This window comes from Zingiber officinale, chromosome 5A (genome assembly GCF_018446385.1).
Source record: "Zingiber officinale cultivar Zhangliang chromosome 5A, Zo_v1.1, whole genome shotgun sequence".
In the NCBI taxonomy this organism is placed as follows: domain Eukaryota; kingdom Viridiplantae; phylum Streptophyta; class Magnoliopsida; order Zingiberales; family Zingiberaceae; genus Zingiber; species Zingiber officinale.
Window position 1 is genome coordinate 138,952,687 of NC_055994.1, and position 27,929 is coordinate 138,980,615.

General features: G+C 41.3%; 1 protein-coding gene across 1 annotated transcript; it reads right to left on the bottom strand.

Moving 5' to 3' along the window:
- Positions 1 to 19,416: 19,416 nt before the first annotated feature.
- On the bottom strand, positions 19,417 to 21,626 carry LOC121982086 (U-box domain-containing protein 30-like). The gene has a single exon (XM_042534979.1). The coding sequence runs from the start codon at positions 21,018 to 21,020 to the stop codon at positions 19,653 to 19,655; it is 1,368 nt and encodes a 455-aa protein (XP_042390913.1). The 5' UTR covers positions 21,021 to 21,626; the 3' UTR covers positions 19,417 to 19,652.
- Between the last annotated feature and the right edge of the window lie 6,303 nt (positions 21,627 to 27,929).

The window sequence follows — 27,929 nt, forward strand, 5'->3', positions numbered from 1 at the left end:
CTCTTTCCAAAATATTCGAAAAGTGATAATTCGTACAATGGAGTTTACAAAATAATATGCAAGCTAAAGTAAATATACTGAAAATGAAATACAAGATGAAGAGCGTCAGAGCTTTTTGGCATCATAGCTTACACAGGGTTGAAGCGTAGAGTAGTAACACAAACAACAGAAAGATGATCGGAAGATTGCACAGAAGTTCTACCAATCACCCTGTCAGTCGACTGATCAACCTGCCTTCCTTCTTCTCCGAGATCCGATCTTCACGTAATTAAGAGTATTAATTGATCGATAGACTAATCACATTGATCGGTCGACCAATCCTTCTGGTTTTCAAGTTTTGTCGAGATCGAATCTGCCATGTGTGTTACCAAATTAGGTTCAGACAACCGATCCACCTAACTTCCAAGTCTACTCTATGTGATCTGAATCCTGTCATATCAGCTAAGTTCAATCGACTGAACCTCCTGTTAAGTTGACCGATCCCTTCAGCTTCTGTAAAATAGAGTTAGTTCCACATAAAAAATATCCTTACAATATAAAGTTAGTACAATAGTATAATGATGCATGAGCAAGAAAAGACAATAAGACATGTCGTGATCTCAACTTGGAAACCTCCCGATTTCTTCAGCTCGATAAGCGACCTAGGGTTTGTTCCTTCCTAAAAAAACAACCTCATCGTCGTTCCTCTCCAGTTGATTACCTCAACCTACCTGCCAAATATTTGGTCCTCTAGACCTGTTTGAACTTTTTCTGCTCAGTGTCTGATCGCCTAATCCACTAAGATTTTTTCTGCAATACTAAATTAGCCAACAATAAAAATAATAATGCAAAATGTTGGTGTAATTTTCCTAGGTCAAGATTGATCAATTTGACTAAGCTTGAGTTAACTCAAGCTTGAGTTGAATCAAACTTGAGTCTTGATATTTGAGTTTTGATGTTTGACAATATATGAAGATTACAAGTGTAATAATCCATTAGGGGAGATTGGGCAAGGTTGATCAGTTTGATGTGAGAAGAGTCAAGTATGTCAAGGTTTACTAAATACTTGATTGGGAAGTTCTAACTCGAGGTTAGGCAAAGGCAAGACCAATAAGATGGTTGGCAGATGAAGAAGAGTCGAGTAGACTAAGGTTGACCGGATACTTGACTAGAAAGTCCTGGTGAGTGAAGTCAGACATTTAGAAAGTCATGATGAGTGAACCCAAATAGATGAAAATCCTAGTAAGTGAAGCTAGGTGATGAAAAGTCCTGGTTAGTAAAGTCAGGTGAAAAGCCCTAGTGAGTGAAGCGAGACAGAGAGAAAATCATGGTGAGTGAAGCCAGGTGAAAAGCCCTAATGATTGGAAGTCTAAGTGGGTCAAGGATTAACCAGACACTTGGAATGAGGAGAAAATTCTAAGTGGGTCAAAGGATTGACTGAACATTTGGTGAAAAAGCCCCGATAGGTTAAAGATGATCGAATGCTAGGCAAGGGGGAGTCCCAACATGTCATGGCTAACCAGCTATTGGGTTAGGAAACACTAGACTTGGGCTTAGAAGTTAGGGTTTGGTAATCGATTAGTCTAATTGATTACTGTAGCTTAAGCGATTATGATAGTCACTTAAGCTCATTTTCACGAGTGCACAGAGAGGTGCTTAATCGATTGGTGTAATCGATTAAGACACCGTAAATGATTGGATCAATCACTTACAGGCATATCTCGTGCAAACAGAAGCATGCCTAATCGATTAGGCATGTGTAATTGATTAGGATAATCGATTATGTTTGAAAACTAGCCATTATTAGTCCGATAAAAGAGTTTGGCGTACACTATTAATCGTAACTCTCTAAATTTCTCTCAAGCACACTGCCGGCGATTCTTGAAGGCTCTTGGAGAAAAGTCCTGCTGTTTTTTCAAGTATCAAGAGATATTTCCAAACAAGAAGAGAGCAAGCTAGGGTTTCATTATTGTAAATTTTATAAGATTTTATTTGTACTTGCTTCTCTTTTCTTCTTGTTGTATTGAGAGCTTGTACGAGACTTCTCCGTCTCTGGAGTGTTTCTGAGAATAAGTGTTTACATAGTGGAGAGTGTGCTTGAGTGTGGATCATCTCTTCGTGAGGTGGATACCAAACAAATCCTTGTGTTAGCATTGGGGAGCTTTGCTTCAACTTTATTCGCTTCAACAACATCTATAAAGAGAGCAACCGAGCGAGACAAGCTATTCGACCCTATTTTCTCTCTCATTCGATCATCGTACTAACCAACAACACCTTAAGCCAAGTGCTCATCAACCCGGAAGCTTCAGGACGGTTGATCAAATGGCTCATCAACCTGTATATTTCTTAAGTTATTTATTAAAGCATGTCGAGTGTCGCTGCATCACATTCGAGAAGTTGGCTTATAGATTGGTTTTAGCTGCTCCAAGGTTACTCTCCTATTTTCTCTCTCATTCGATCATCGTACTAACCAACAGCACCTTGGGTCGAGTGCTCATCAATCTAGAAGCTTCAGGGCGACTGATTAAATGGACTACAGAGATTAGTAAATATGATATATAATATCAACCCCGGGCTACCATCAAGGCTTAAACCTTAACTAATTTTATAATGGAGATCCAAATCCCAGAGCCGGAAGAAACCTGGAAGATACATGCAGACGGATCATCCATCAGGCAAGATAGTGGAGTGGGAATTCTTATGATATCACCCAGGGAAGACAAAATATAGTTGTTCATTCAGTTAAATTACCGAGCTACCAATAATAAAGTAGAATATGAAACATTAATAGCCGGTCTGCAGGCTACAAGGTATGTGGGAGCCGAACGGGTTTTAATCTACTCAGATTCTTAGTTAGTCACTCAGTAGTTAGCGGGTAATTTTGAGATTAATAATGAACAGCTCAAGTTATATATGGAGACATTCAAGAAATTGAAGGCTGGATTTTAAGAGGCCATTTAAAAAAAATTCTCGATCGGAGAATTAGAAAGCAAGCAACTTAGCCAAGTTAGCCTCCTCCATAGGTCAATGGACCCTGGACAAGCCCATAAAACAGACATTGTTGGTAGCCCACATTGAAAGGAAGGTTGATCTAGAATTACAAAGTAATTGGAGAATACCCTTAATCTCCTTTTCAACAAGGCAGCTTACCGCCGATTGAGAACAAGCACGAATGATAAAAAAGAGTCGATCGATTTACCCTGATCGGAGATCATTTATATAAAAGAGTTTTTTCCACCCTTTACTTAAGTGCATTGGACCAGATGACATGCAGTATATTCTACAAGAGGTACACCAAGGTTTTTATGGAAGTCATGCGGGCAATTGATTATTTGTTCGGAAGATATTACTGGCCAGATATTTTTTACCCACTCTGCTGGCAGACTCTGCCTGATTGGTATTAACTTGTTTATCATGTCAGAAGCATCAAAATATTCCTCGCTACCCTATGGAGTTATTGAAGACCTCAATTGCCTCCTGCCCATTCGATCAATGGGGTACGGGCATTGTGGGGTCCTTTCTTATAACACCCGCTCAAAAAATTCTTTCTGATAGCTGTATATTATTTTTTCAAGTGGGTGGAAGCTGAGTCATTAGCCAAAATAATCGAGCGATTGATTATCAAGTTCCTCTGGCAGAACCTTGTCTGTCGGTTCGAGATTCCATACAAGTTCGTCTCCGATAATAGAAGGCAATTCTAGAGATAAAAAAATTCAAGAATTGTGTTCAAGTTATTGTTGGTGCAACCAGGTTGACCTGGTTGACCCGACTCGAGTTGACGTGACTCGAGTTGTATTTTGATGTTTGACTTGGAAAGATTGTTGATGCAACCTTAGGTCAAGATTGACCTAGTTGAGTTGTATGTTGATGTTTGACGAGAAGAGAGTTCTATTCTTGATGTGGGACAAGAATAGATGGTTGGGAGATTATTGGTGCAACCGTAGGTCAAGGTTGACCTGGTTGACCTGATTTGGGAAAAAGTCCAAGTATGGAGACTTGGCAACGGAAAAGCCCAAGCAGGGAGCTTGGCACGCGAAAAGTCCAAGTATGGAGACTTGGCACGGAAAAGTCCAAGCAGGGAGTTTGGCACGGGGAAAAGTCCTGGTGAGTGAAGCCAGGCAGTCGGGAAATCCTGGTGAGTGAATCCAGGTGAAAATCCTAGTGAGTGATGCTAGGTGAAGGTGAAAGTCCTGGTGAGTGAAGCCAGGCATTCGGGAAAATCCTGGTGAGTGAAGCCAGGTGAAAATCCTAGTGAGTGAAGCTAGGTGAATGAGAAAGTCCTAACTGGGATGTTAGGCAGTTGGAAAGTCCTGGTGAGTGAAGCCAGGCAGTGGAAAGTCCTAACTGGGATGTTAGGCAGTTGGAAAGTCCTGGTGAGTGAAGCCGGGCAAGGGAAAATCCAGATGGATCAAGGGTGATCGGACATCTGGTGTTGAGAAGTCCAAGTGAGTGAAGCTTGGCATATGGAGTCGGAGAGGGCTCGGTAGCTCGTTCTCCGAACTAGGTTAGAGAGGGCACTCTAAACCGAGGAGTTGGATCGGTCCGTGACCGATCCGGTGATCTGCGTTTTCGATCGGTCGGTGACCGATCGTCAATCGATGGCTCGCGATTGCAATCTGATCGGTCCGGAGACCGATCGAGGCAACGCAACCTTGCGAGAAGAAAACCGTGGATCGGTCTGCCGATCCACCTGCTCATTGATCGGTCGGCGGACCGATCGACTGACATCGATGGCGTGAGGACGAAGCCCGATCGGTCTATGGACCGATCGGGAGGTTCCTGATCGGTCCAGGCCGATCGGGGCTTCGATCGCGACACCGATCGGTCCGGGACCGATCGGTGACAAGCAAGCCTCATGCGCCTGGGCGATCGGTCTGCGACCGATCGGGGTTCTAGTTGCGACGCAACGGCTAGTTTCTTCAGTCTTCTTCGCAGGTATAAAGGGGTCGAGGGCTGCTACTTCTTCCTCTCCCTAAGTGCTGCGGTGCTTGAGCTTTGTTGAGCTCTTCTTCGCAAGCTTCGCGTGAGCTTCTCGACTGGGATATCCTGCTGTTGTAGGTGTTCTGAGGAGCTGCTGCTTCAACGAATCCAGTCGGCGAGGAGGCAAGAAAACCTGTGTTTTTACATTCATTGTTCTTGTCTTCTTGTATCTCTTGTTGTATTCCTTTCTTGCTGTTGCAAGAATATTGTGGCGAGGTTTCTCCACCCACAAGGAGTATATTGTATTAGCCGGTTTTCCGGGGACTCATCCACCGACGGATTGATAGGCTTCGTCCACCTTACGGACACGCCGAGGAGTAGGAGTTTCATCTCCGAACCTCGTTACATCGACGAGTTGAGGTTTGGTTTGTTTTGTTTTCGTTTCCATTTGTTATTTCCGCTGCTAACCTAATTTGTAGAAAGAAACGAGCAAAGATTTGGGGTCGACTATTCACACCCCCCTCTCTAGCCGTACGAAGGATCCTAACAAGTGGTATCAGAGCGAGGTCGCTCTTCATCGGATTCACACCCGTGGGAGCACAAGCGCTAGAGAATGGATCGGTTCGGAGAAGATGTCACAATTCCGCCTTTCTACGACCGCGACGATTTCGCGTTTTGGAAGGTAAGAATCAAGTTTTTTAGTTTTGACTAACTTAGTGCATTGGAGTTGTGTACAATTAGGGTTCAATCCTCCGATGGATAAAGAAGGAGGACCTTTAGAAAAGAAGAAGTGGACGGAGGAACAAATCCACCAATCCGAGATCAACGATGAGGTAACGAAAATTCTTGAGTTTTCATTACCTAATGACATTTTGTGTGAGATAGGTGGTTACAACAACGCCAAGGGGTTGTGGAACAACTTGGCCAAGTTCCATGAAGTGAGTTCCACTTCAAGCCATGAAGAGGAGTTAAGTGAGCCAAGTAGCTCACTTCATGGAGGAATGGATTTAGAAGTTGAGGGCCACTCAACATCTAAAGAAGAAGAGGAGGAGAGTTCTTTTTCAAGTTCGGAGCAAGAAGAAGAAGAAGCGTCTACCTCCGGAAGGGATGAAGAAAAGAGCATTCATCCATCTTCAAACCTAGGTAACTCAAACATGTTAATTTCAAGTAAATTGCATATAATGTGTTTTGAGTGTAGGGAATTTGGGCACTACAAGAGTAAGTGTCCAAAGAGGGTTAGAAAGACTCCACCGGCACCAAAGGTCAAGGAAGCCGGAGTCCCAACACGCAAAGGCAAGAAGCACGTGTTGTGCTTTCAATGCAAGCAACGGGGACACTATAGGAGTCATTGTCCGAGGGGGAGGCAACCTCACAAGGGCAAGAGACCGGGCACATCGATAGGGGGAGCTAAGGCAAACCCTAAGGTAACCTCTAAGGTTCATTTTTGCAATTCTAATAAAATGCATGCTAGGAATTTTATTGCACTTGTCGATAATAACAAGCATGATAACCTTAGGAATCAATACATGTGCTTAGGAGCTAAACATGTGAGTCTAGATAAGGATAATTCTAGAAAGGCTAACCCTAGGATCAACCCATCTAAGGCTAAGGATAACCTAGGTAGGAATCCTAAATCAACTAGACATATGCCTAGGAATACCTCAAGGAAGAGTGACAAATTAAAACTTGAGGTATTAGAGAGGGAAAATCAAGTCTTGAGGTCAAGAATTGATAATTTAGAAAAGGCTCTTAAAAACATGGAGAAGTCATCTCTAGGGTTTAAGAGTCAAAAACCCAAGTCCAAGGACGAGAAAGGTTTGAGTCACAAACCTAAGTCCCAAATGGTCAAGCCCACTTATCATAACGTTCCATTCGATTATGGAACAAAACCTAGGGCTAGGAAGACCACCACCAAGGTTACAAGGGGAGTCACCCCTAGAGTTGATCTTGATGAGTCCCAAATGACCAAGGTTTCAAAGCCTAAGAGGGTCATTAGGAGGGTTGCTAGGGAAGTTATCCCTAGTGAATATTTAGTGAACCCAATGAGCTCAAATAGGTATTGGGTTCCTAGGAGCATCTTCTCTACCCCATAGATGGGTTAGAGAGTGTCAACTCCAATTAGAAGGGTAGTTAACCCAACTTTGAGGAAATTGACACTCAAGGAGCATTCTCAAGGTTTTGATAACCTTTGAAAATGAAAAAGAATTATTATTTACTCCTTAAAGAGTAAATTGTGTCATATTTGAAAAATATCGATTTCAATCTTATTTGGCACAATTTAAGAAAACCTAGAGAAATACCATAATTGGGATTTTGGTTTTCTCTTAGGGATATATGGGCAATCTAGGGTTAGATTTTAAGTTAGCTAAGGCTAAGGATACTTAGATAGGTAATCTAGGTATTTTATTTGTGTTAACTTGCCATGATTGGTTGTCATATGCCATGTCATGACATCATATTTAGTTTTATTATCATTTGAAATGTCATGATAATACTTAGGCTAGTTTATATGTCATGTGTTAGGTTAGTTTCAAACTTTATGCCATGATATCATGACATTGGCACATGTTTTCATTTATGATACCATTTTATGTCATGTCATCATCTTTTGCATTAACAATCAATTGAATTGATTTAAGGATGAAAAACACATTTTGATATTGAGATCAAATTTGTGTTTAGAAAATACATGAGACCTTAGCCTAAGATACCTAAACCCATATCTCACATCAAAATTGACATGGATGTGTTTGATACACTCTAGATGTGTGTGAGATATTAGGATCATGAATTTGGATCAAGGTGCATAGCTCTTGTACCTAGATGAGCCTAATTCAAGATATGGGGGATCATAGGGAAAGCTTGTGTACAAGTCATGTGCATATAGCCCTAAGATTGTGGTCCCAAATTAAAGGGTTTAAAATCATTTCAAAATTATTTTGAAAAACCTTGATGAAGCTTTCCTAGTGATAGCATTCATCATTGACCGAAGTGATACAAAGTTGAGCTAAACTTGAACTATTTCAAAGTTTTTGAACTTTGTATCAAGATTGAAAAATGGAAGTTATTTTCATAGAAAACTATTTTTCCATGATAGTGTATGATATGAGGAATGTATCCTCAAAGTTTCGTAATTTTTGGAATTTTCTTGAATTTATTAGGAGTTTCTGAATTTCCGGAAGGGGAAATCAGAAATTCTGATTTCAGTGTCTAGATCGGTCCGGGGACCGATCCAGGGAAGCTCTGATCGGTCTGCGGACCGATCCAGAGTGTTGTGGATCGATCTGCAGACCGATCCAGTGAGTTCCAGTAGCACGAGTGCGATCTGGTGAAGGGTTGATCGGTCTGGGGACCGATCAGGGCGTGCCGAATTTCTGATTTTTCAGCTGGTGTCTGAAATTTCAATTATGGAAGTGGTGTTTTTGGATTTTTAAAGGTTTGGAACTCTCTAAGATATTGTTGGTGCAATGGTCAAGGGGGAGTTGACCTTGAGGGGGAGTTTTACCTAATTGTCAAGGGGGAGTTGACTTTTAGGGGGAGTTTTTACTCCAAAAGACTTTTAAGGATTAGTGATATGGGATTATCACTAAGTTGATTGTTGAGTTTAGTATCAAGGGGAAAATTAAGAGTTTCAAATGAAAGGTATGGGACTTTCATTAGGAAGAAACTCTTGACCTTGATACCCTCCTTGTTCTTTTTGATGTGTGTCAAAAAGGGGAGAGTGTTCATTGGAGAATTATCGGAGAACCCAAGTTAGGTTATCGGGTTAACCTAAGCTAGGGAAAGAATGTCAAGGAATGGTTAAGGAAGAACATTGGAATTCTTTTTGATGTATGTCAAAAAGGGGGAGAATTATTGGAGAACCCAAGTTAGATTATCGGGTTAACCTAAGGGGAGAATGTCCAGAGAATGTTCAAGGAAAGAACATTGGACATTGGAAGATGATTGAAAACCTAAGTTAGGTTATCGGGTTAACCTAACTTGATTATGGTTTTGTCAAACATCAAAAAGGGGGAGATTGTTGGTGCAACCTTAGGTCAAGGTTGACCTGGTTGACCCGACTCGAGTTGACGTGACTCGAGTTGTATTTTGATGTTTAACTTGGGAAGATTGTTGATGCAACCTTAGGTCAAGATTGACCTAGTTGAGTTGTATGTTGATGTTTGACGAGAAGAGAGTTCTATTCTTGATGTGGGACAAGAATAGATGGTTGGGAGATTATTGGTGCAACCGTAGGTCAAGGTTGACCTGGTTGACCTGATTCGGGAAAAAGTCCAAGTATGGAGACTTGGCAACGGAAAAGCCCAAGCAGGGAGCTTGGCACGCGAAAAGTCCAAGTATGGAGACTTGGCACGGAAAAGTCCAAGCAGGGAGTTTGGCACGGGGAAAAGTCCTGGTGAGTGAAGCCAGGCAGTCGGGAAATCCTGGTGAGTGAATCCAGGTGAAAATCCTAGTGAGTGATGCTAGGTGAAGGTGAAAGTCCTGGTGAGTGAAGCCAGGCATTCGGGAAAATCCTGGTGAGTGAAGCCAGGTGAAAATCCTAGTGAGTGAAGCTAGGTGAATGAGAAAGTCCTAACTGGGATGTTAGGCAGTTGGGAAGTCCTGGTGAGTGAAGTCAGGCAGTGAGAAAGTCCTAACTGGGATGTTAGGCAGTATGAAATCCTGGTGAGTGAAGCCAGGTGGAAAGTCCTGGTGAGTGAAGCCGGGCAAGGGAAAATCCAGATGGATCAAGGGTGATCGGACATCTGGTGTTGAGAAGTCCAAGTGAGTGAAGCTTGGCATATGGAGTCGGAGAGGGCTCGGTAGCTCGTTCTCCGAACTAGGTTAGAGAGGGCACTCTAAACGGAGTTGGATCGGTCAGTGACCGATCCAGAGTGTCTTCCCTCGATCGGTCCGGTGACCGATCGGGCGTGCTCATTGCTGAATTTCGATCGGTCCGGAGACCGATCGAGGCAACGCAACCTTGCGAGAAGAAACCGTGGATCGGTCTGCGGACCGATCACTTGATCGGTCGGCGGACCGATCGATGCATAGACCGGTGAGGGAACGCCGATCGGTCCATGGACCGATCAGGGAGTTCCTGATCGGTCCACGGACCGATCAGGCTCGATCGCGACACCTGATCGGTCCGGGACCGATCGGTGACAAGCGAAGCCTCATGCGCTTAGGCCGATCGGTCCGCGACCGATCGGGGTTCTAGCCGTTCGACGCAACGGCTAGTTTCTTCACCGTCTTCTTCGCGGTATAAAGGGGTGGAGGGCCTCTTCTTCTTCCTTTCTCTTGCTAAGTGCTGCGGTGCTTGAGCTTTGTTGAGCTCTTCTTCGCAAGCTTCGCGTGAGCTTCTCGACTGGGATATCCTGCTGTTGTAGGTGTTCTGAGGAGCTGCTGCTTCAACGAATCCAGTCGGCGAGGAGGCAAGAAAACCTGTGTTTTTACATTCATTGTTCTTGTCTTCTTGTATCTCTTGTTGTATTCCTTTCTTGCTGTTGCAAGAATATTGTGGCGAGGTTTCTCCACCCACAAGGAGTATATTGTATTAGCCGGTTTTCCGGGGACTCATCCACCGACGGATTGATAGGCTTCGTCCACCTTACGGACACGCCGAGGAGTAGGAGTTTCATCTCCGAACCTCGTTACATCGACGAGTTGAGGTTTGGTTTGTTTTGTTTTCGTTTCCATTTGTTATTTCCGCTGCTAACCTAATTTGTAGAAAGAAACGAGCAAAGATTTGGGGTCGGCTATTCACACCCCCCTCTCTAGCCGTACGAAGGATCCTAACAGTTATGACATCATACACTCCCTAGTTGTTCGACCGAATTATAAGTAAGTATGCTCTCGCACCATATCCCAGACACCCAAGCCATCTGGTCAGGTTATAAATGAGCATACTATCACACCATGTCTCAGACTCTCGAGCCATCTGGTCGAGTTATAAGTGAGCATGCTTTCATGTCTATATATTTCAGACTCCTGAGCTGTCCGGCCGGGTTATATAAAAGCATGCTCTCGTGCCTATATTCTCCAAACTCCCGAGCCGCCCGGACAGGTTATAAGTGAGCATGCTCTTGTAACTATATATTTCAGACTCCTGAGCTGTCCGATCAGGTTATAAACGAGCATGCTCTCGCGTCTATATTCTCCAGACTGCTGAGCGGCCCGATCGGGTTATAAGTAAGGTTGTTCTCGCGCCTATATTTTTCAGACTCCTAAGTCACCCGTCTGGGTTATAAGTGAGCTTACTCTTGCATTTATATTTTCCAAACTCTCGAGCTATCCGGCCGGACTATAAGCGAGCTTGTTCTTGCATGTTTCTTATTCATATTCCACCTGAGTTAATTTCTTGCTCGGCTTGATTATGGTGCTTGGAGAGCAAAGAAATTATTTTACCCAACTTAATTATGTCAGTTGATTAAATTATAAGCGGGTTGACCCACACATCTAAATATCAAACTCCCACTCCATTCGGAATAATTTTGTTACCCGGTTTTATTATTATTCTCTGCGATTATTCTGTTTAGAGTAATTATCCTACCCAACCTATTATTCAGCTCGGCTTAATTATGATTGTGATCACTTACGTGTCTAACCTCTAGATCTTCGTATTATTAGACCTTTCTTATGGAGAAGCGTTCATTTGGATTTCATCTTATAAAGGAGGTATCAACAAATTGTAAAAATGCACAGAGACATGTATGATTTAATAACGGTCTACACATATGTTGCATTTAAGTTCTATTTCCTCCCTTCAGCAATCATAAAGTACAAAGATAAGCATATTATACATTCAATTGAGTTTACTTAAGAGATCTTTCAAGAGATCTTTTAGGAGTCATTGGCGATCTTTGAATCATTTGGATGGTTTTGCCAATAGTTAGCCACCCTCATGTAGTTGTTGGTTCATCCCTTCAGTTGCAAGAGTGAGCATAGCAGCATGCGCAATAAATTTTAGGCTGAACTCAAGAGATTTGAGATAGACTTTCCATCTAATCTCAAAATGCTCGTCCTCTCTGGCCTTGTAAGCTACCAGACTTGATTTAGTGGATTCTAGTTCGGCCTACATTGAGTCCAAGAGTGCCTCTTGTGTATCCAAGTTTCGTTGTTGCTCTAGGATCAGCATATCCTTCGTCGACAATTCTTTGGCTCACTCAACTGTTCCTAAGGCGTAAGAAATTTTCAATTCCTCTAGTAGGGCGGTCTTCTGTGCCAAGTCTGATAGGGCATTGGTTTTTATGACAGTATTTGCTCAAAGTTTGGATTTGCTGGAATTCAATAAAATTTTTAGTTTCCTTTTTTTTGCTTGTTGAGAATTCACCAGTTGTTGAGACTCCTTCATAGTAGTCCTCATCTCCAATAGTAGCTCATCCTAGAAGGTCACTTCTTTACATAAGCTGGCCACCTCGTCAGTCGGGGCGGATGTAGAACAGAGTTCTAACTCCACCTATTCTTTCAAAATCTTATTGTCAGGGACCACCAAGTTACTTGGGCTCAAGGCAGCAACAAAAACTGAGGAAAATTAATATCAAAGAGTTTTACTCGTTAAGCGGAATAAAGTTGAGAACTTACTGTGGTAGCACCCCAGGAAAATTCATCCACATGATCAGAAACAGAGAAGTCTTTTGGCCATCTCCTTCCCCAGGACCAAGCTTCAGCCAGTGGTTCTCTTAGCTTCACTACCCTAAAGGACTGCACGAGGTTAGAACATATCCCTTGCTGGGATGACAAGCCGAAAGTAAGACAAAATTGGTGATCATATTCAGGAGTTCTAGGCCTTGGAGAAGAGGTGATGGGGGATGGCTTGGCCGGTTGGGGTGGGTGCATGGATGTGGAAGGCGCCTGAGTAGGGTCATTCGGCTTCGAAGGCATAGGCCTTGCTAAAGTGGGACACACAGTTTTCATTGGGGTTTTCCCCCGATCAGAGGTTACTGGAGTTGTGAACCTCCGCTTGGCCCTTGCTCGATCGACTGGAGTTGGATCAGCCAATCAATATCTTTTATGCCTAAATATTAGCAGCACATTCGAATTGGGAGGCTCACAGGTTGTGCCCGGTACTTGGGGATAGGCGGGTTGTAGGGTTGCCCGTTTAGTTTCCCTCACCTCCAAAATTGTCTTCCCCAGTCCATTCAAGTTAGCTTTATCCAACTTAGTGGTTGTCGAGCAGACAACTTTAGATATAACTTCCACTACAAATAGAATTAGAAGGTTTAATTATACTTAACATAAAGAGAAAAGTGAAAGTCTCTTACCAAAGGAGCATTCCAACTCCATCGGAGTGAGGTTCAATCCGAAGATATATGGCAAACCCTCCTAAAGTAATCCAGGAATGCCGAACTTCAAGATGACTAGTTTTGTGGCAGCTGTGCTGCCGATTAGGTCATTGTTGACCTCACCTAGCTCAGGTGTAGGGGAAGGGGCGACCGCCACTCGGTCGACCAAACTATGGGTGTGGGAAGTCTATTAAAAAAGTATCTATCCCTCCACTCTATGTTTTGAGAGGGGGTCTTATCAAAGAGGGTGGTCTTTGATCTGGTGCGAAAACAAAAGCGGTTGTTAGTTATTTAATGAGGGCAGAAAAATAATGAAATACTTGGGAAGTTAAAGGAACTCCAAACAACTAAAATACAATGACTACTCCGCACAAGAGGCGGATAGAGTTGGGTATCTTATCAAATAGGTTAGTCTTTGGTTTGGCACGGAAACAAAAGAGGTTGAAAGTTATTTAATGAGGGTAGAAGAAACAATGAAACATTTCAGAATTTAAAGGAACTCTGAACAACTGAAATACAATGATCACTTTGCACAGGAGGCAGATAGAGTTGGGGATTAGTTGTTGAAGAGAAAGTCAAAAATACTGGCTTATTTCAATAAAAAAGGGAGGAATGGAAAATCATAGGTCAGCTATGACTTATTCCTTGAAAACGGTTACACAACCAACGGGGGAAAGATGGGGGCAGTCTTGGTCGATAGGTATGATTATGTGCATGGAGTTGAGAACCTCATAATTAAATCAAAGCTCATCCAAATCTACCCCAAGAAAGCTAGAAGTGAGAAAAGTGTACAACACACTAAGGATGTCCATGGTGAGGCTCGAAAGGCATGGTCGAAAGAGAACAGAGACAAAAAAAATTTACAAGAATTTGTGAAAGCAGGGAATTGATTAGCTTCATGAAGAAGAAAGGAGATGAAGAAATAGTCGCTAGGGGTTTTAAAGAAGCCCAGGGAGCCTCTTCTCCACGGTAGTCGTTGGATCAAGGGTTCAAAAAAGTGGGCTAATTGCAGTGACTGTTGGATTGGAAGAAAGTTAAATTGTCGTAGATATGAAAAACTATGCACCAGTTGTTATGTCAGAGGAATGAGGTTGTTAGACACATGTCAACAATAGGAAATGGACATTTATAACGGATGTGATAGGTAAATCATTATTCTAAAGCATCAACACATGCCTCGAGGTGAACCTTCCCTTGTTTTTAGTGTTTAGTGCTTAAGTCATTTAAAGTCCAATCAGTTCTAATTCTGCCCAGGCTTTTAAGGCTACACCTCTCCTATCTTTTAATTACAATTCTTACCACATATCCGATTGGCCTAAGAGCGGGTCAAACCTTAAAGCCTATTCAATTTCAGCTCTAGACGAACTTAACTCCGCGCGAGCTATGAAGGCTTCACCCTTATCCGAGCACGTTCCTCACCATGTGTTCAATCAGTGATAACACCGGTCAAATCTTCAAGGTTTTATTATCTAAGGGGTCGAGTGCTCGAGTTTCTAAGTCACTTAGTATATAAAATAATATCAAGATTTCCACTCAAGCAAGTGTACTCACAAACACTTAAGAAAATTAGCAGAATTATCCAATCAAACATGAGCCAAGATTAAGTAAAGTCTTAGTTACATGAAGATAAAGATTAATTATAGTCAGGGATTTACCACATACCTGTAGGTGTGAATATCCTATGTAATATATTATTTTATAGTGTATGAAGTCTCTGATCAGAGTTTTAAGATGTGTTTTAGGAAATAAGTTTCCTAGTTGCACATGCGATGTCACTATAAGATACATCACATGATTGTCAAATCAATATACAACCCTCGATGTATTAATGATTGTAGATACGACCAGAATATATGAGATGAAGGGACCGGACTATATATTAACCATAATCGACTAGTTCTTGTAGGTACTATTCAATGATAGCAGGGGAGTCATGGGGTGATGCTGCTAGATGATCTTACCATGATTCGTTAGGTACTAATTAGAATTAGTTCTAACATCCTATAATCAAACAGTTGATCATAAGATAGGGCTATTAAGGGTATGCCCGTATAAAGGACGAGTATAATCCCGAATCACAAAGAGTTGTGAACTCACGGCCAGCTGTATCCTTAAACCATTGAGGGTCACACAAGTATTAATTTTTCAATTTTCGTTGAGAAAGTTAAATTCAAATAGAGGAATTTGGGGAAAAAGTTTGATGTGATCAAATAGTGAACTGGCAACTAAAGTTTGATACGATCAAATGTTATCATGATTATGATGAACTCACGTTATTGGGTTTTAGAAATGTTCTAATATCCAATTGGTCAAGTTGGAAAAAAGAAAAATGTTTAGATTTAATTTGTTAGCCACACATGTCTCTTCATAGCCCTTAGAGAGGTGAAAAGACACATGTTTATTCATCTTCCTTGGATAAATGAAGAGACACTCATTTCTTCATATTCCTTGGAGAGGTGAAGAGACACATGTGTCTTCATCTTCCTTGGATAGATGAAGAGACACTCATCTTTTCATCTTCTATAGAGAGCTAATGAACTATATAAAGAGATGTGGTCATCCTTGGAAATAAGAGTCCAAGAGTGTAGAAGTGAGAGAGAAGTGAGGTGGGTGAAGAGAGAAGTATTTTCTTTCAAGTTGCTTCCCCCTCTCAAGAAGATAGAGATCTTCCCATTTGTTCCATCAAGAGAAAGTCATCTCTTTGTTAATTGTTTGTTACAACCGTTTCAATGAAAAATGACACTTGATCTCTAGTGCGATCAAACGTTGGAAAGGGAACTCCGATCGTGAACAGGATTAGACGGAGGAAGCACAAGTTCAAGACAAACAAAGAAGAACTATTTCACCAAACCCAAAATAGTTAAAGACATCCCTAAACAAAGATTGTTTGAAAGGTATGCTTTCACTTATATTTTGATTCATTTGTATAATGATGCATGTGTTAATAGTTTTATTTAGATTTTGCTAAAAGATCTAGTATATTTAAATTAGATAGTTTTGTATGTCTAAATAAAAGGATTAAAATGATATTAGATGAATCATTCATATGATAGTTTATGTTTGTTATTCTTTAAGGATCTTAACTGAATGATTAGATTATAATGCATACTTAGATTAAAAATTATGCTCATGTTTGTTTTTGAAAATTGATATGAACACTATTTTGATTTAATTGTTAAATCATAAAATAAATTGTACATTTCCATTGTGCATAGGGTGTAGAAACATAATACTTGAATTTCGAATTCTGATCCAACGCTTCTGACATCAAATATTTGTTGTCGCCTCATTATTGCAGAGGTTATGAAAGGTGATATAAAAGAGAAGTTCTCTCCACTGACGAAATACGTAATATATTTTAAGTTAACTTTACAATATGCACTCACATTTTACTATTAGTCTTCTCCACTTTTTGCTCGATTATCTACTGATTTGAGCGTCGGAGAGTCTACGGCAGAAACCTCTTCCCTAGTTTTTGTCGTAATATTATGTTGGCTCTTTCGAGTGTGCGCAAAAGGAGCCGAAGAGAGCGACAGACGTCATCATTTCTTCCTAGTAAAGTCTTCTCTAAGTCAACGTCAGAGCTAGATTTCCTAGCATACTATCTTCGTAATTTTCAAACATGATCAACTAAAATGAAAGAGCACCCGAGGGTACATCCATGTACTCACATACCTTAGCCGAGAGCTTGCATCTTACTTGCTGATAACTATTGATCCTGTCCGAGCGCTGAGTCGACGGACGCTGGGGACGTGGCACGCTCCGCTGTCTCCGATGGTTGGTGTAGATCTCCGATGAACCTGTAAAGAAGCCGAGCAGGGAGGGGTTTCCCTGCGACGGTCCTCCGACGCTCAAGTCAGGCAACAAGAGAGGCAGCGTAATGATGACTACAGTAAAGATTTGCGCATACCTTTGTCGACGTATGGGGTCCTTATATAGGACCCCGGGGAGGCGTGGGCACGCTTCTCTATGCGTGCACGATTCCCCAAACATACCTTAACGAGTCCCTATCAGAAAAGTACCTCTGGCGTCATTCCGCAATCGTCCGAGCATATCCCGGATGTGACGGTGGAAGCTTCCACCGTATGATCCTGTGTACGGCTCAGCCGCCAACTCTGCTGTTTGTCGACGGCAGACGTTTCGAGGATGATGTTATCCCCTGTCTCCTTTGTCCCCTTGCGCTTTTTGTCTGTTTCAGGCCGAGCGGTTCGGCCGCTCGGCGGGCATATCACTCTGCCTCGGTGGTATGCTCGGATGAGATTGCTCTTGACTGTCTTTGTTGCCTTGTGCCCCGGGCGAACGGACATCCCGCTCGGCCCTGAAACCTTTCTACCTTGAGCATCGGAAACCCGACCCCTAGTCGGTTGTCTTTTATTTGGCTTGGGGGATTCCCGCTGGTCGGCCATCTCATTACAGTCGGTTGATGCCGGTCGGCCCTCTCAGTCCGGTCGGTCGGGTCTCAGGGTTGCATCTCTCGACCTTTGACCTCCACGTGTCGTTGACCTTCCGCCAACCAGGGTTCCCGTCCTTATCACCGGATCAACTATAATTTGCCGGAATAGAACAACTGGTGCTCCCACCTCCTTACCTCTGTTCTAATTGCATGTATCTCAAATTTTACTTGCTCACTGAAATTAAAGAACCAATACCCTAAACTATTTCACCAAGCTATCAACTAATAAGAAGTTGGAGTCATTTATTTTGCATTGTTACTGAGTTTGTGAACACATCGCCAATAATCATTAAACATTATTAATATTCTTCCCTGCCTTCAGTCTAGCTCGTGCAAACATCCATCAGTTTCACCGCATTGACGAGTAGCACACTCATTAGTGAGTATGCATCACCATGCACTTGCCTGTGTTAGCAGACATGTTAATAGTTGTACAGTAATGGCATGTGCAGCTGTTTTACCTATGCAGCACCTATAAGCAGAGCTAGTCGCCCATTAGCAACATAGTCTAATATGCATAAACAATGCACGTTGATAGCCTGTGAGCTACACATCTTCCATGATGGAGCGTTGCAGTCCACGACTTGACAATTTCATGTCTCTCGCGAGCAACTGCAACAGAGGCGTCCACAAGCATACAACAACATGATGCAATTGCTAGCAGCAACAATGTTTCAATGCCCTCGAGCGATGATGAGACAAAGAAGGGGCACTGCTCATAATCAGAGAAGTTTAAATTTGTTACTGCATCAGAATCAAAATTATATAACTTCATGGTTAAAACTATCTCCTCACAATTTCCATCCATCCTCTTTCCCACGAAATCATTTATCATCTCCCTCTTTCATTGGACTCCGATAGGTAACAATTTCTAAGGTGGTTCCCAAATTCATGGGGCTCCCTTCAAGTTTGGGACAGTCAGTGGATCATTGAAAGCTCATCTCACCTCCTAACTGGCACAGATGAATGGTCAATCTCAGTACAAGCAGAGGAATGCTCTCCACCAGCGACCAATCTACTCAACCGTTCCCTCAATCTCCAGTCTTGTCCACTTTTCTTCTTCAAGCAGAACACACATGCAAAAAGGTCTTCTCAGTCCCCACAGCCATGGCTGCTTGAATACAAAGAAAGAAAAGGCAGGTCTTGCTGTATGTCATGTCATGATCAGGCCCTGTCAACTGATACTTTGCAAGGAATTTGGCATATTGGTATGATCACAGGTAAATGGTTATCATTTCCTCAGGAAAGAACTAGGATAATTTTGTGTTCTGGGTAAACTGCAGTTAAGCCACTCCTTTCAAAGGATTCTTTATGCCTCCTGCTGTATTTGGCCACACCAAAATGAAATTCTCACTTTGAGGCTAATCAATGAGCTTGTAGCCTTGTACAGATTGGACAATATTTTGATGACTTTCATCATATTAGATTATAGGTTTGTAAATATACTTGTTGCATTAAAAACAAACTATGATCATATTAACCATTGGATTAGACCAGCTAATTCCAATAACATGTGCAGAGCAAACATGAGTTTGATCATACAGATCTAAGAGATAGGATGTTGCCATCAACTTAAGGGGGGAAACCATCAATCTCAATTTAAGACTAAGAGATGAAGAAAATGAAGTGGAGCCTGAATATTTCATTTGATGAAAGAAATTAGTATCAAAATTACCAACTTATAAAAAATTACAGCAAAAAGTTTCACAAGCTCATCTAAGCCCACATCAAAATTAATCAGGGAGTACTATATCCTTGTTTGACAAAGCATATACTACCATTAATTACATCACCAGCTTATTGAGGATGACAATGTTGATATATTATCCGGCAGAAAAATCCAAATCAGTAACATTGTCAATTCACAACCAATTACCCTCTATTAGATGCTTCTTTATCAAGAATGAGACTCCCAAACATACAAATTATACAGAAAAAACAAGAGCTCAAACATATACCAGCTTAGCAATGACAGCATTTCAAATGCAGCTTGGATTACCAAGAAATTAAACACTTCAGGAAGCAATCAGTTTGTGTCATTGGATCGTTCTTGTTAGCTTGCACTTTGAACTGAACACGGTTGGAGAGTAATTGCGACTACAAAGCTTCAATAGCTCAGCAGCCCGCTGCTTCATCTCTGGATTGCAACCACTCCGGAGGAGTAGTAGTTTTGCACCCAACCCAGCCTCAACAGCGAGGGAAGCACACTCATCGAAAGCAAGTTTGCAGACCGCCCATAATATAGACAACGCGTGATGAGTACAGACATCGGAGCCATTCATCAAGAGCCTCACTGCAGTGCGGATGGCCTGAGGGCAATCCTTCAGAGCTGACAACCCTTCAGGTGTAGTTGAAAGATCATCCAAAATCTGCAATGCTGGTTCTATAAACTTCAGCTCCCATTTCGGGTTGGACAACAGCTCAACAAGCTGCGGGACTGCTCCAACGCTCACCATTAAGCTGCGTACTTGCGCATGAGATCCAATGTCTTTGAGCAAGGTCAGCCCTGCCGCAACTCCATTTGGATGTCGCTTGTCCTTCACCAATCGCAATAATGCAACCAAAAGGCTCAAACTTGACACCACCTCGGACCGGAAACATCTCTCCGCCATCAGCATTTCGATCAACTTAGTGCAGTTGATCTTAGTATCGATTGTCCCTTCGTTTAGCAGGTCCACAACGAGTGAGATCTTTGCTGGCTGCATCAAATTAGATTTTGTATCTGAATCTAAGGTGAGATTGACGAGAATAGCGATCACCTCGGAGCCAACAGCATGGGAAGTGAAGGGCCCGAGGAGAGAAGAGAGATGAGTAACTCCGGCAATGTCCACCACTGATTTGTTGACAGGTGCATGAGAGATTACGATGTTGTGCAGCTCTTTGAGGGCTTGAACTCTGACCTGCCCCTTGGCCTTCTTCAGGGTTTGGATGAGCTCTGCAGCGCGCCCCTGCACGTCTTCGGACCGCTTCTTCATTTGGAGGTACCGCTGCGAGAACCAGGCGCTGATCAGCTGGTAAAGTGTCCGATTCGGAGTGACGGCGTCGTCCCAAAGCTCCTGCATCGTCGTGGGGCAGGTAAGGTGCCCCATTGAGAACCACTTGAGGATATTGGCGCGCTCGTAGGTCTGACCGGTGATGAGTGTGACGGGATCCACCATAGGCTCGAGGGAGATCGGGCAAATGAACACTGAAGGCACATCCTCCGCCTCCGAATCGAGTTCTTCGATCATCTTTCTGAGGTCAATCTTCTCGGCGGCAACCACCAAGCTGCCATCTTTCCCAGTCGGGAGGCCTCCACCCCCGCCTCCGCCACCCAGGATCCCGCCTTTGACGGCAGTCTCCGGATCTATGATCTGCCCGCCACCCTCCAATCTCCAGGAAGCGTGTTGCTCGTACTGTGGCATCGCTGCGAACCGCAAGAACCCAATTTTGCATTCCAAGGTTCGCCCTTTATGCTAGAATCTAAGTGGAACAAGGGAGAAGAGTAAACTAGCGCTAGCTTGCGGACGAGATGGGAGCGGAGTTGAAATCGCCCTTTTCCTCAGTTATAGGTGAACTCACGAGCCGCTGTCCTTGGGTAGCGCCGGTCAAAAGCAAGCAACCTGTCATCATAACCAGCATAATGAACTCATAATCGACCACCGCCCTTGCTCTCTCCCAAAGGCTCCCTTTCTCACTTCCTCGCGGCCTCTCCTACCCACTGGCTTCACCAGAGCTTAGTAAAAGGCGAAATCATGAGCGAACTAAAGCCCAAATCAGGAGGTGAAAAGGGGAGAGGCAAAAAAAAAGCAGTAGAGGGAAATCTAGCCAAAACAACGCAAGAAACGAGAAAGCAAACAAAGTGGCAACTTTCGAGGTTCAAAATCAACAGATCGCACATGAAATCTGTGGGAGAGAGGGAGGGGAGGAGAAGAGCGCCTCACCGGCTCTCAGACGGACCGAAGAACGAGCGAGTGAGCGAGCGAGATCTGACGCAACGCAGTAGGAGGCAGATAAAAGGCACTAAAACAGCAATGAGATTAAACTATTAAATACAATAAAAAGAAAACTCCAAGAAAAAAGGGCAGGATTTTGAAAAGAGAAGTATACTCTTACTACTCTCGCACTCACTGTCTTCTTTCGGTCTTCTCTTTTGCCTTTTTTCGTAGAGAAAAAAAAAGTAACCGGGAATTGGAGAAGAAGGGGCTGCCGTTGACCGGAAGTATCCGGTGCCAAGGAGTCTCGAACCGAGCACCGCACGTGCAGTCGCGTTGCCTGACCGTCGCCCTGTTCCACAGCGGCTCTTCGGATGACGCCTTTGGATAGGGTACAGATCGAACCCATACCCATTCCTATACTTTAAAATGCCAATTTTACCCTTTCGCAACAGAGAAAATTCGTAATATCGAAATTTTTGGAAAATCAAATCAGTGAGTTGTGATTGTCCCCCACATGATTTGATTTTTTTTTTCACATATTTACCAATTCCTCTCAATTATTTTAATTTTAGGTAATTGTTAACGGCCGCTTTCTATTTTAATATATACGTTAACGAGAATAGTATAAATAAATCTTACAACGTCACAAAGGCAATCGATTGACTGGAATGCCGAAGGACTGCCGTTGCTGACCGCATATTTATTCTCTTATTATTTTTTTAATAAAAAGTAATTCGATTCTAAAATCAACTGTTGTTAATGGCACACAAATTAAATTAAATTAAACAAAACAAAACAAGAGGGAGGGAGACAGTTGGACTGTGCCACTGTTGCAGCTCTGAATCTGTTGACCGGATTCTTGAGACTCGGGGTTTGACTGCCTTGTAAGGCGGGTCCCTGTGCGGCCATGGCCGAGTGCGAGGTCGACACATGGCCGTGGGAACCGTGCTGGGGCAGGGATTTCGAAGCCTTGGCGGGACAAAATTAAACATGGCTGTGGCCTGCATGGAGTGAATTACGAAAAAAGAAGGCTTCCGATATTGATGTTCGAACAGGCAGATAGAAAAAATGGACGATTTGAATTGATGGCGAAGCGTTTGTTTGTTTGGCACTCCCCGCTGCTTATTTCAATGGGCTGTAGAGTTGACTTGAGGCGTGAGTGAGGCGGATTCTGTTGGCTTGTCTGAGCGAACTCAGTCTACTGTCTTGTGCTCGCTGTGTCTGTCTGCAGGATTCTCTCTCTGTTCACGGCATGGATTTGGTCATGGTTCATTTACTATTTTCCTACGAAACAGCAAAAGGAAAGGAGGGTGGAATATTCGGGTTAGAAAATTAAGATCTAGCCTAAGGGATTGGTTCTGACACTCTTTGTCTCGCCAATTATTCTCCTGTAGTGTTCTGTCTTTAACTGAACCGACTTCTGTTCTGTGTTGTTAAGTTGCGTTTCAGTTTGATGGTCTTGAGGAGGCAGGCCTACTGGGCCTAATCAACTAAACTATCACATACATGATTAATGATTATTTCACCTCAATGTCAATTAGATTCCCTAAAGTAGTGAGAGATATCAAAATCCTCAATCCTGCGTTTAACAAATGCCTCTTTCTTCAATTTCATATTTTATCTTGTGCCAGTTCTAGGCACAGCAAGATCGTTGTTTCTTTGTGTGCTTTACTAATCTAGCAACATAGGTGATCAATGATTTCGTATGTGAGCGCTTACGGTTGAGGTTTTGTTACATTCCAAAAAATATTAAATTTGTATGTATGTTATATAGTTTAAGATGGTATACTGAAACAAACCACTCAATCTAGTGAAGAACACTCATGATCCGAACAACTGAATGATTCACAAGCATCAAGTTCCAGAATTGACGTCGCGAGTCATTCTACTGGACAAATATTCCCTTCCAGAAGCTGAGTATCTTTAATTCGCTTGGTATTTCAAAGATCAATTGACAGCCTTATCCATCAAGGGTACACTACACTTGATTCTACCTCACGTATCGAAAGAATGCACAGTGTCTATCTTTATTCCTTGAAAGATGGATCTTTTTGCCGCCTCCTATCCCACATTGAATCATTTATTAATATAGAGAATATCAAAGTTCCTTTCGTGAAGGATTTTGGAGGGGCTTGTATTCGTCCTGTCCTCTAGTTAAGCATTATAATGTTCTTGTGATTGCTGCATGACTCAGCCACATTGAGGATTCTTCCTCAAATGTTCCATGCACTTCTAAGATATACACACTGTTTCTTTCCAATTAAACAGTATTTAGTGCGTCTTGCATAATCTTCTACTCACTTGGATGTCTAATGAGAGTCTGGTCACTTTCAACTTTGCTGCTTCGATTCTTGATGTTATATCCTGCCTTTTTTTTTAAGAGAAAAGTTACTGGAACTGACTTATTATGTTCTTTTAATCTCATTTGGAAGAGAAGTAAGCCATAAAACCCCCTTGTTTATATTAACAAAGGTCAACGAGCAGCTAAGAAAGAGGCAAATAAAGCTCAGTAATTGAAAGAAGAAGAGAAAACCAGCAAATTAAACAAAGAACTTCCAAATTCTTATTCTTAAGGGAACACTCACTGCGATTGAGAATTGTCTTCTCTATCAGTGAGCAGTTAACACATGTTTTGTTTTCTCTACTCCAAAGTTACTTAGTTGATTTTTCTTTGAATCTTTTCACCAAGTTGTACTCGTTTTTAGTATCTAGGTTCATGGTGTTTTGCTTTTCTCAGTATGGGATTCTTCACCAAGTGTTCTGCACGGTTGTAAGATTTAAGATATGCTGCAATATCTTTGTTGACTATGATGCAGTATCAGAATCCGGTTGCCTTCAATGCTAAGTCACATTTATATTATACTCTTAATTTCATAATGATGACTAAATACAATTTATTTATTATCTTATTTTGCATTAATTGCCAGACCAAAATGAATGAACTCAAAAAAGGCTTTGTTTTTGATTTACACATAGATAGCCTCCAAAATATCTTTTATAAAAAAAGCAATGAATGGTGAACTTGCTTTATCTTCCCTCTTGCTTTTACTTTCTCAAAGCAAAGTAAAGACAAAAAGGATCAAATTAGATTGGTTTCTTACTCATCTATTCAATTGTGGATTTCCAATTTTTTGCATTCCAAGCGTAGGTATATATAGAGCAATAATCAACACATTTGCAATAAATTTTCACCATTAGTGAAGCTTTACATGCTTATATGCAAACAGATACTTTTCCTTGTTATGCATCGCGAGTGAATCTTTCAAAGTGAATTTGACCTTGAGTATCAATTGCTTGTTGCATCACCTGCTTGATGGAAAGCTCACAAAGCATTCAGCAAACACTCAGCAATTTGGCTCATAGCAAATCATGCAAAAAGAAAGACACCAAGAAATATAAAAATAACCAACCTACATTAGTTAAAAATTTTAATTTGTGTTGTCCACCTAGTTATTTTTTTTAACAAAAAATTATACTTATCATTATTTTCAAGATTTGGTAACATATTGCCTAGTTTCAATTATGTTGTTTATGGGAACACAACAAGCACTGATTGATATATAAAGTTGCATTCCAAGGAAACCAAACTCTCTTGATCCATTCAATCCAATTCGTGGATTCCGTCTACCAAACTCACTCATGGAAACCAACTCAAGATTAATTAAATTTCTAATCCAACTCACAGATCAATCCTTCTTTGCAGATCATCCTGTTATCTTTTTATTGGCACAACAGTCATTGTTTCCCCTTCAATCTCTACATGAGATAAGAAAATGTTATCCATACACAACAAACTCTTATTTGCAATGAGTAAGGTGGATTCCAACTTCCAAATAATGAATTTATTTAATCTCTATGCCATAACAAGTGCTTTAATTTACTCCCATCAAACTCTAGTAATTAAAACTTGAAATGATCCTTGTTGGACATGTTCACTCGCATATTCAATCGCTAAGCAAGTTTTCCATTCTTCTTAAGATAAGGATACATGTTCAATTCCAATACTTTGATGAAATGCACAATTATCTCAACAAACTCATTGACACCCCATGGATCATCCTTGCCTCAAACAAATTGTTCGCTCCCACAACCGAATTGGAATCCCTACTACATGGTGGATGGTGATTCAGGTTTCACCATCACCTGCCTTTGTTCACTGGAATCTTGGAACTTCCAAAAAGATGAGAGCAATTGCTTGGTGATGGAGAAATTTCCAAGACCATTGGATGGATGATGAATGATGGCTGGTACACTGTGCCCCTAATTCATACGAAAGCAATTGGGAATCTTGTTCTCTGCCAAACAAATAAACAAACAGAAATAATGGAAGTGGGATGTGTTGTTAAGTAATCAAATTGAGCATATCTTTGTTATGTTCACTTTTTTGTATGAGTTAAGTAGTTGTAGGGGCATGGCAAGTGGGGGATTAATTGGGAGATTGTAGTTGTGGTTTTGGGGTATTTGGTCGTGACAAGTTCGATGTGTGATTTTGGAGATGTAGCACAGAACTGGAAGTGGTTACCAGGAATGCTGGGAGCAGGAGGCCAATGCCTGGCTCCTAACCGGACGGTGGTTGTGTGAAGGAATGGGACTGTTTGTTCTAGTCACTTGGTTCATGCACCGCCCAGACAAACTATTCTGTTGCACATATTACACAAGTTCCATGTGGTGTGGACGTTTATTTCTACACACAGTAGGCAGTACGATATTCAACTGATCGAGACTTGGAACTCATTGCCCTTGTGTTCCTTTTCTTTCTTCACGGCCTTAAATTTGAAGTCCTGGACCATAAAACAAATAGATCTTTAATATTTTTTTCTCATCCTTTTTAATCCGGATTTAGGGTTGGCATCGGGAGATTTAGAAATATTTTTTTATTTTAAAAGTATTAATTCTTTAATATATATATATATATATATATATATATAATTTTCTAATGCAAAATTACTAATTAAACTTTTATATTAATTTTATTTTATGTTAACCTTTAGATGTTGGGTTAAGCACTTGAAATGTTGGGCGAGAAAGAGAGAGTATCATTAGCAAGGGAAGGGAAACACTAGTTTCTAAATATGAGAAAAAGCAGTTCGGATCTTCTATCCCTAAATTTCTCTGTCCCCGCGTCTCTTGTCGATCGGACGGACCAGATTACATCTCAAGGTATCATGACATCCTTAAGATGTTTTGCAATATCTTCGTGATGTGTAAGACATTCTTGAGATGTAATCTGATCCGTCCGATCGATAAGGGAACACGGAGACAGAGAAATTTAGGGATAGAGGATCTGAACTCGAGAAAAAGGGCACGAGAACATTGAGTCGGCTCCGACGATCTGTCATTGACTAATTAAGTACACCTGTAACTATCAAACACTAGTTTCTAAACGTGTTGTTCATGTATATGAATCCAACGTACTGTCAAATGGTCAAATTCATGATGGCATTAGGGGCGACGAATATCATGTGTTGCGAACTCTAAAGTCTGAATGTTGAAATGTATCGCTAACACCGTAACACGTGAGGAATGATTTTTTTTTGAAAAAAAAAATGAAGACTTCTGGTTTTCTTTTTTAAAAATATAGATTATTTTAGTCAAATTTATAAATTTTAATTAGTATTCAAGAGAAACTAATAGCATGCCGGGCAGAAATTAAAGGGAGGCCATCGATCTATGTCCATTAAAACTCTATATTCTGAATAGTATTTAAGCAAACAATAACAAACTAATTTCTTTTCAAAGCGAGTGAAGTTGGATAGTTGTATTGGATTGATTGCGAGAGTCAAGTTGGTTGGACCGGATGGAGGAGTCGGATGGTTCATGTAATTACCTAAGCCAAATAAATTATTTATATAAAAATAATAATTTTTTAACTAATAGTTGTACTGTATACTGTGTTTAACATTTCTATAAAAAAAAGTAATATTTTATTTCATAAATGAAATTAAAGAAATATGGTTGGAAATTATTAATGCTGATCCAAGTGGCTTTGGCCTGCCCAACGAGCATGTTGTGCACTTGATAGCTTAATTTGGCATGGTCGTTAGTATGCCTATGTGGTTCACGACTAATTAATATGCACTCTTTTAGATATGAACGATGCATCCTTAATTAGTATATTTGTTATCAGGGTGCTCTCAAGTTCGTGAGGCCCTAGGCAAATATTTTTTAGGCTTTTATTTTAAAAATAATAATAATTTTTTCTCGCCTTTTTTTCATTCGGACTGATAATAGCAGGTTTAATTTTTTTTAAAAAAATATTCATTTTAAAAAATAGATTTTTATATAAAATTAATTTTTGGACTTTTGAGATACAAAAATTATTAATTAAATTTTTATATTTAAATTTTGATAATAATTTTTTTAATTGATAAAATTACTAAATTATTTATGGGGTGT

Coding starts and splice junctions, on each gene's coding strand:
- LOC121982086 (XM_042534979.1), bottom strand. CDS start 21,020: ATGCCACAGTACGAGCAACACGCTTCCTGGAGATTGGAGGGTGGCGGG.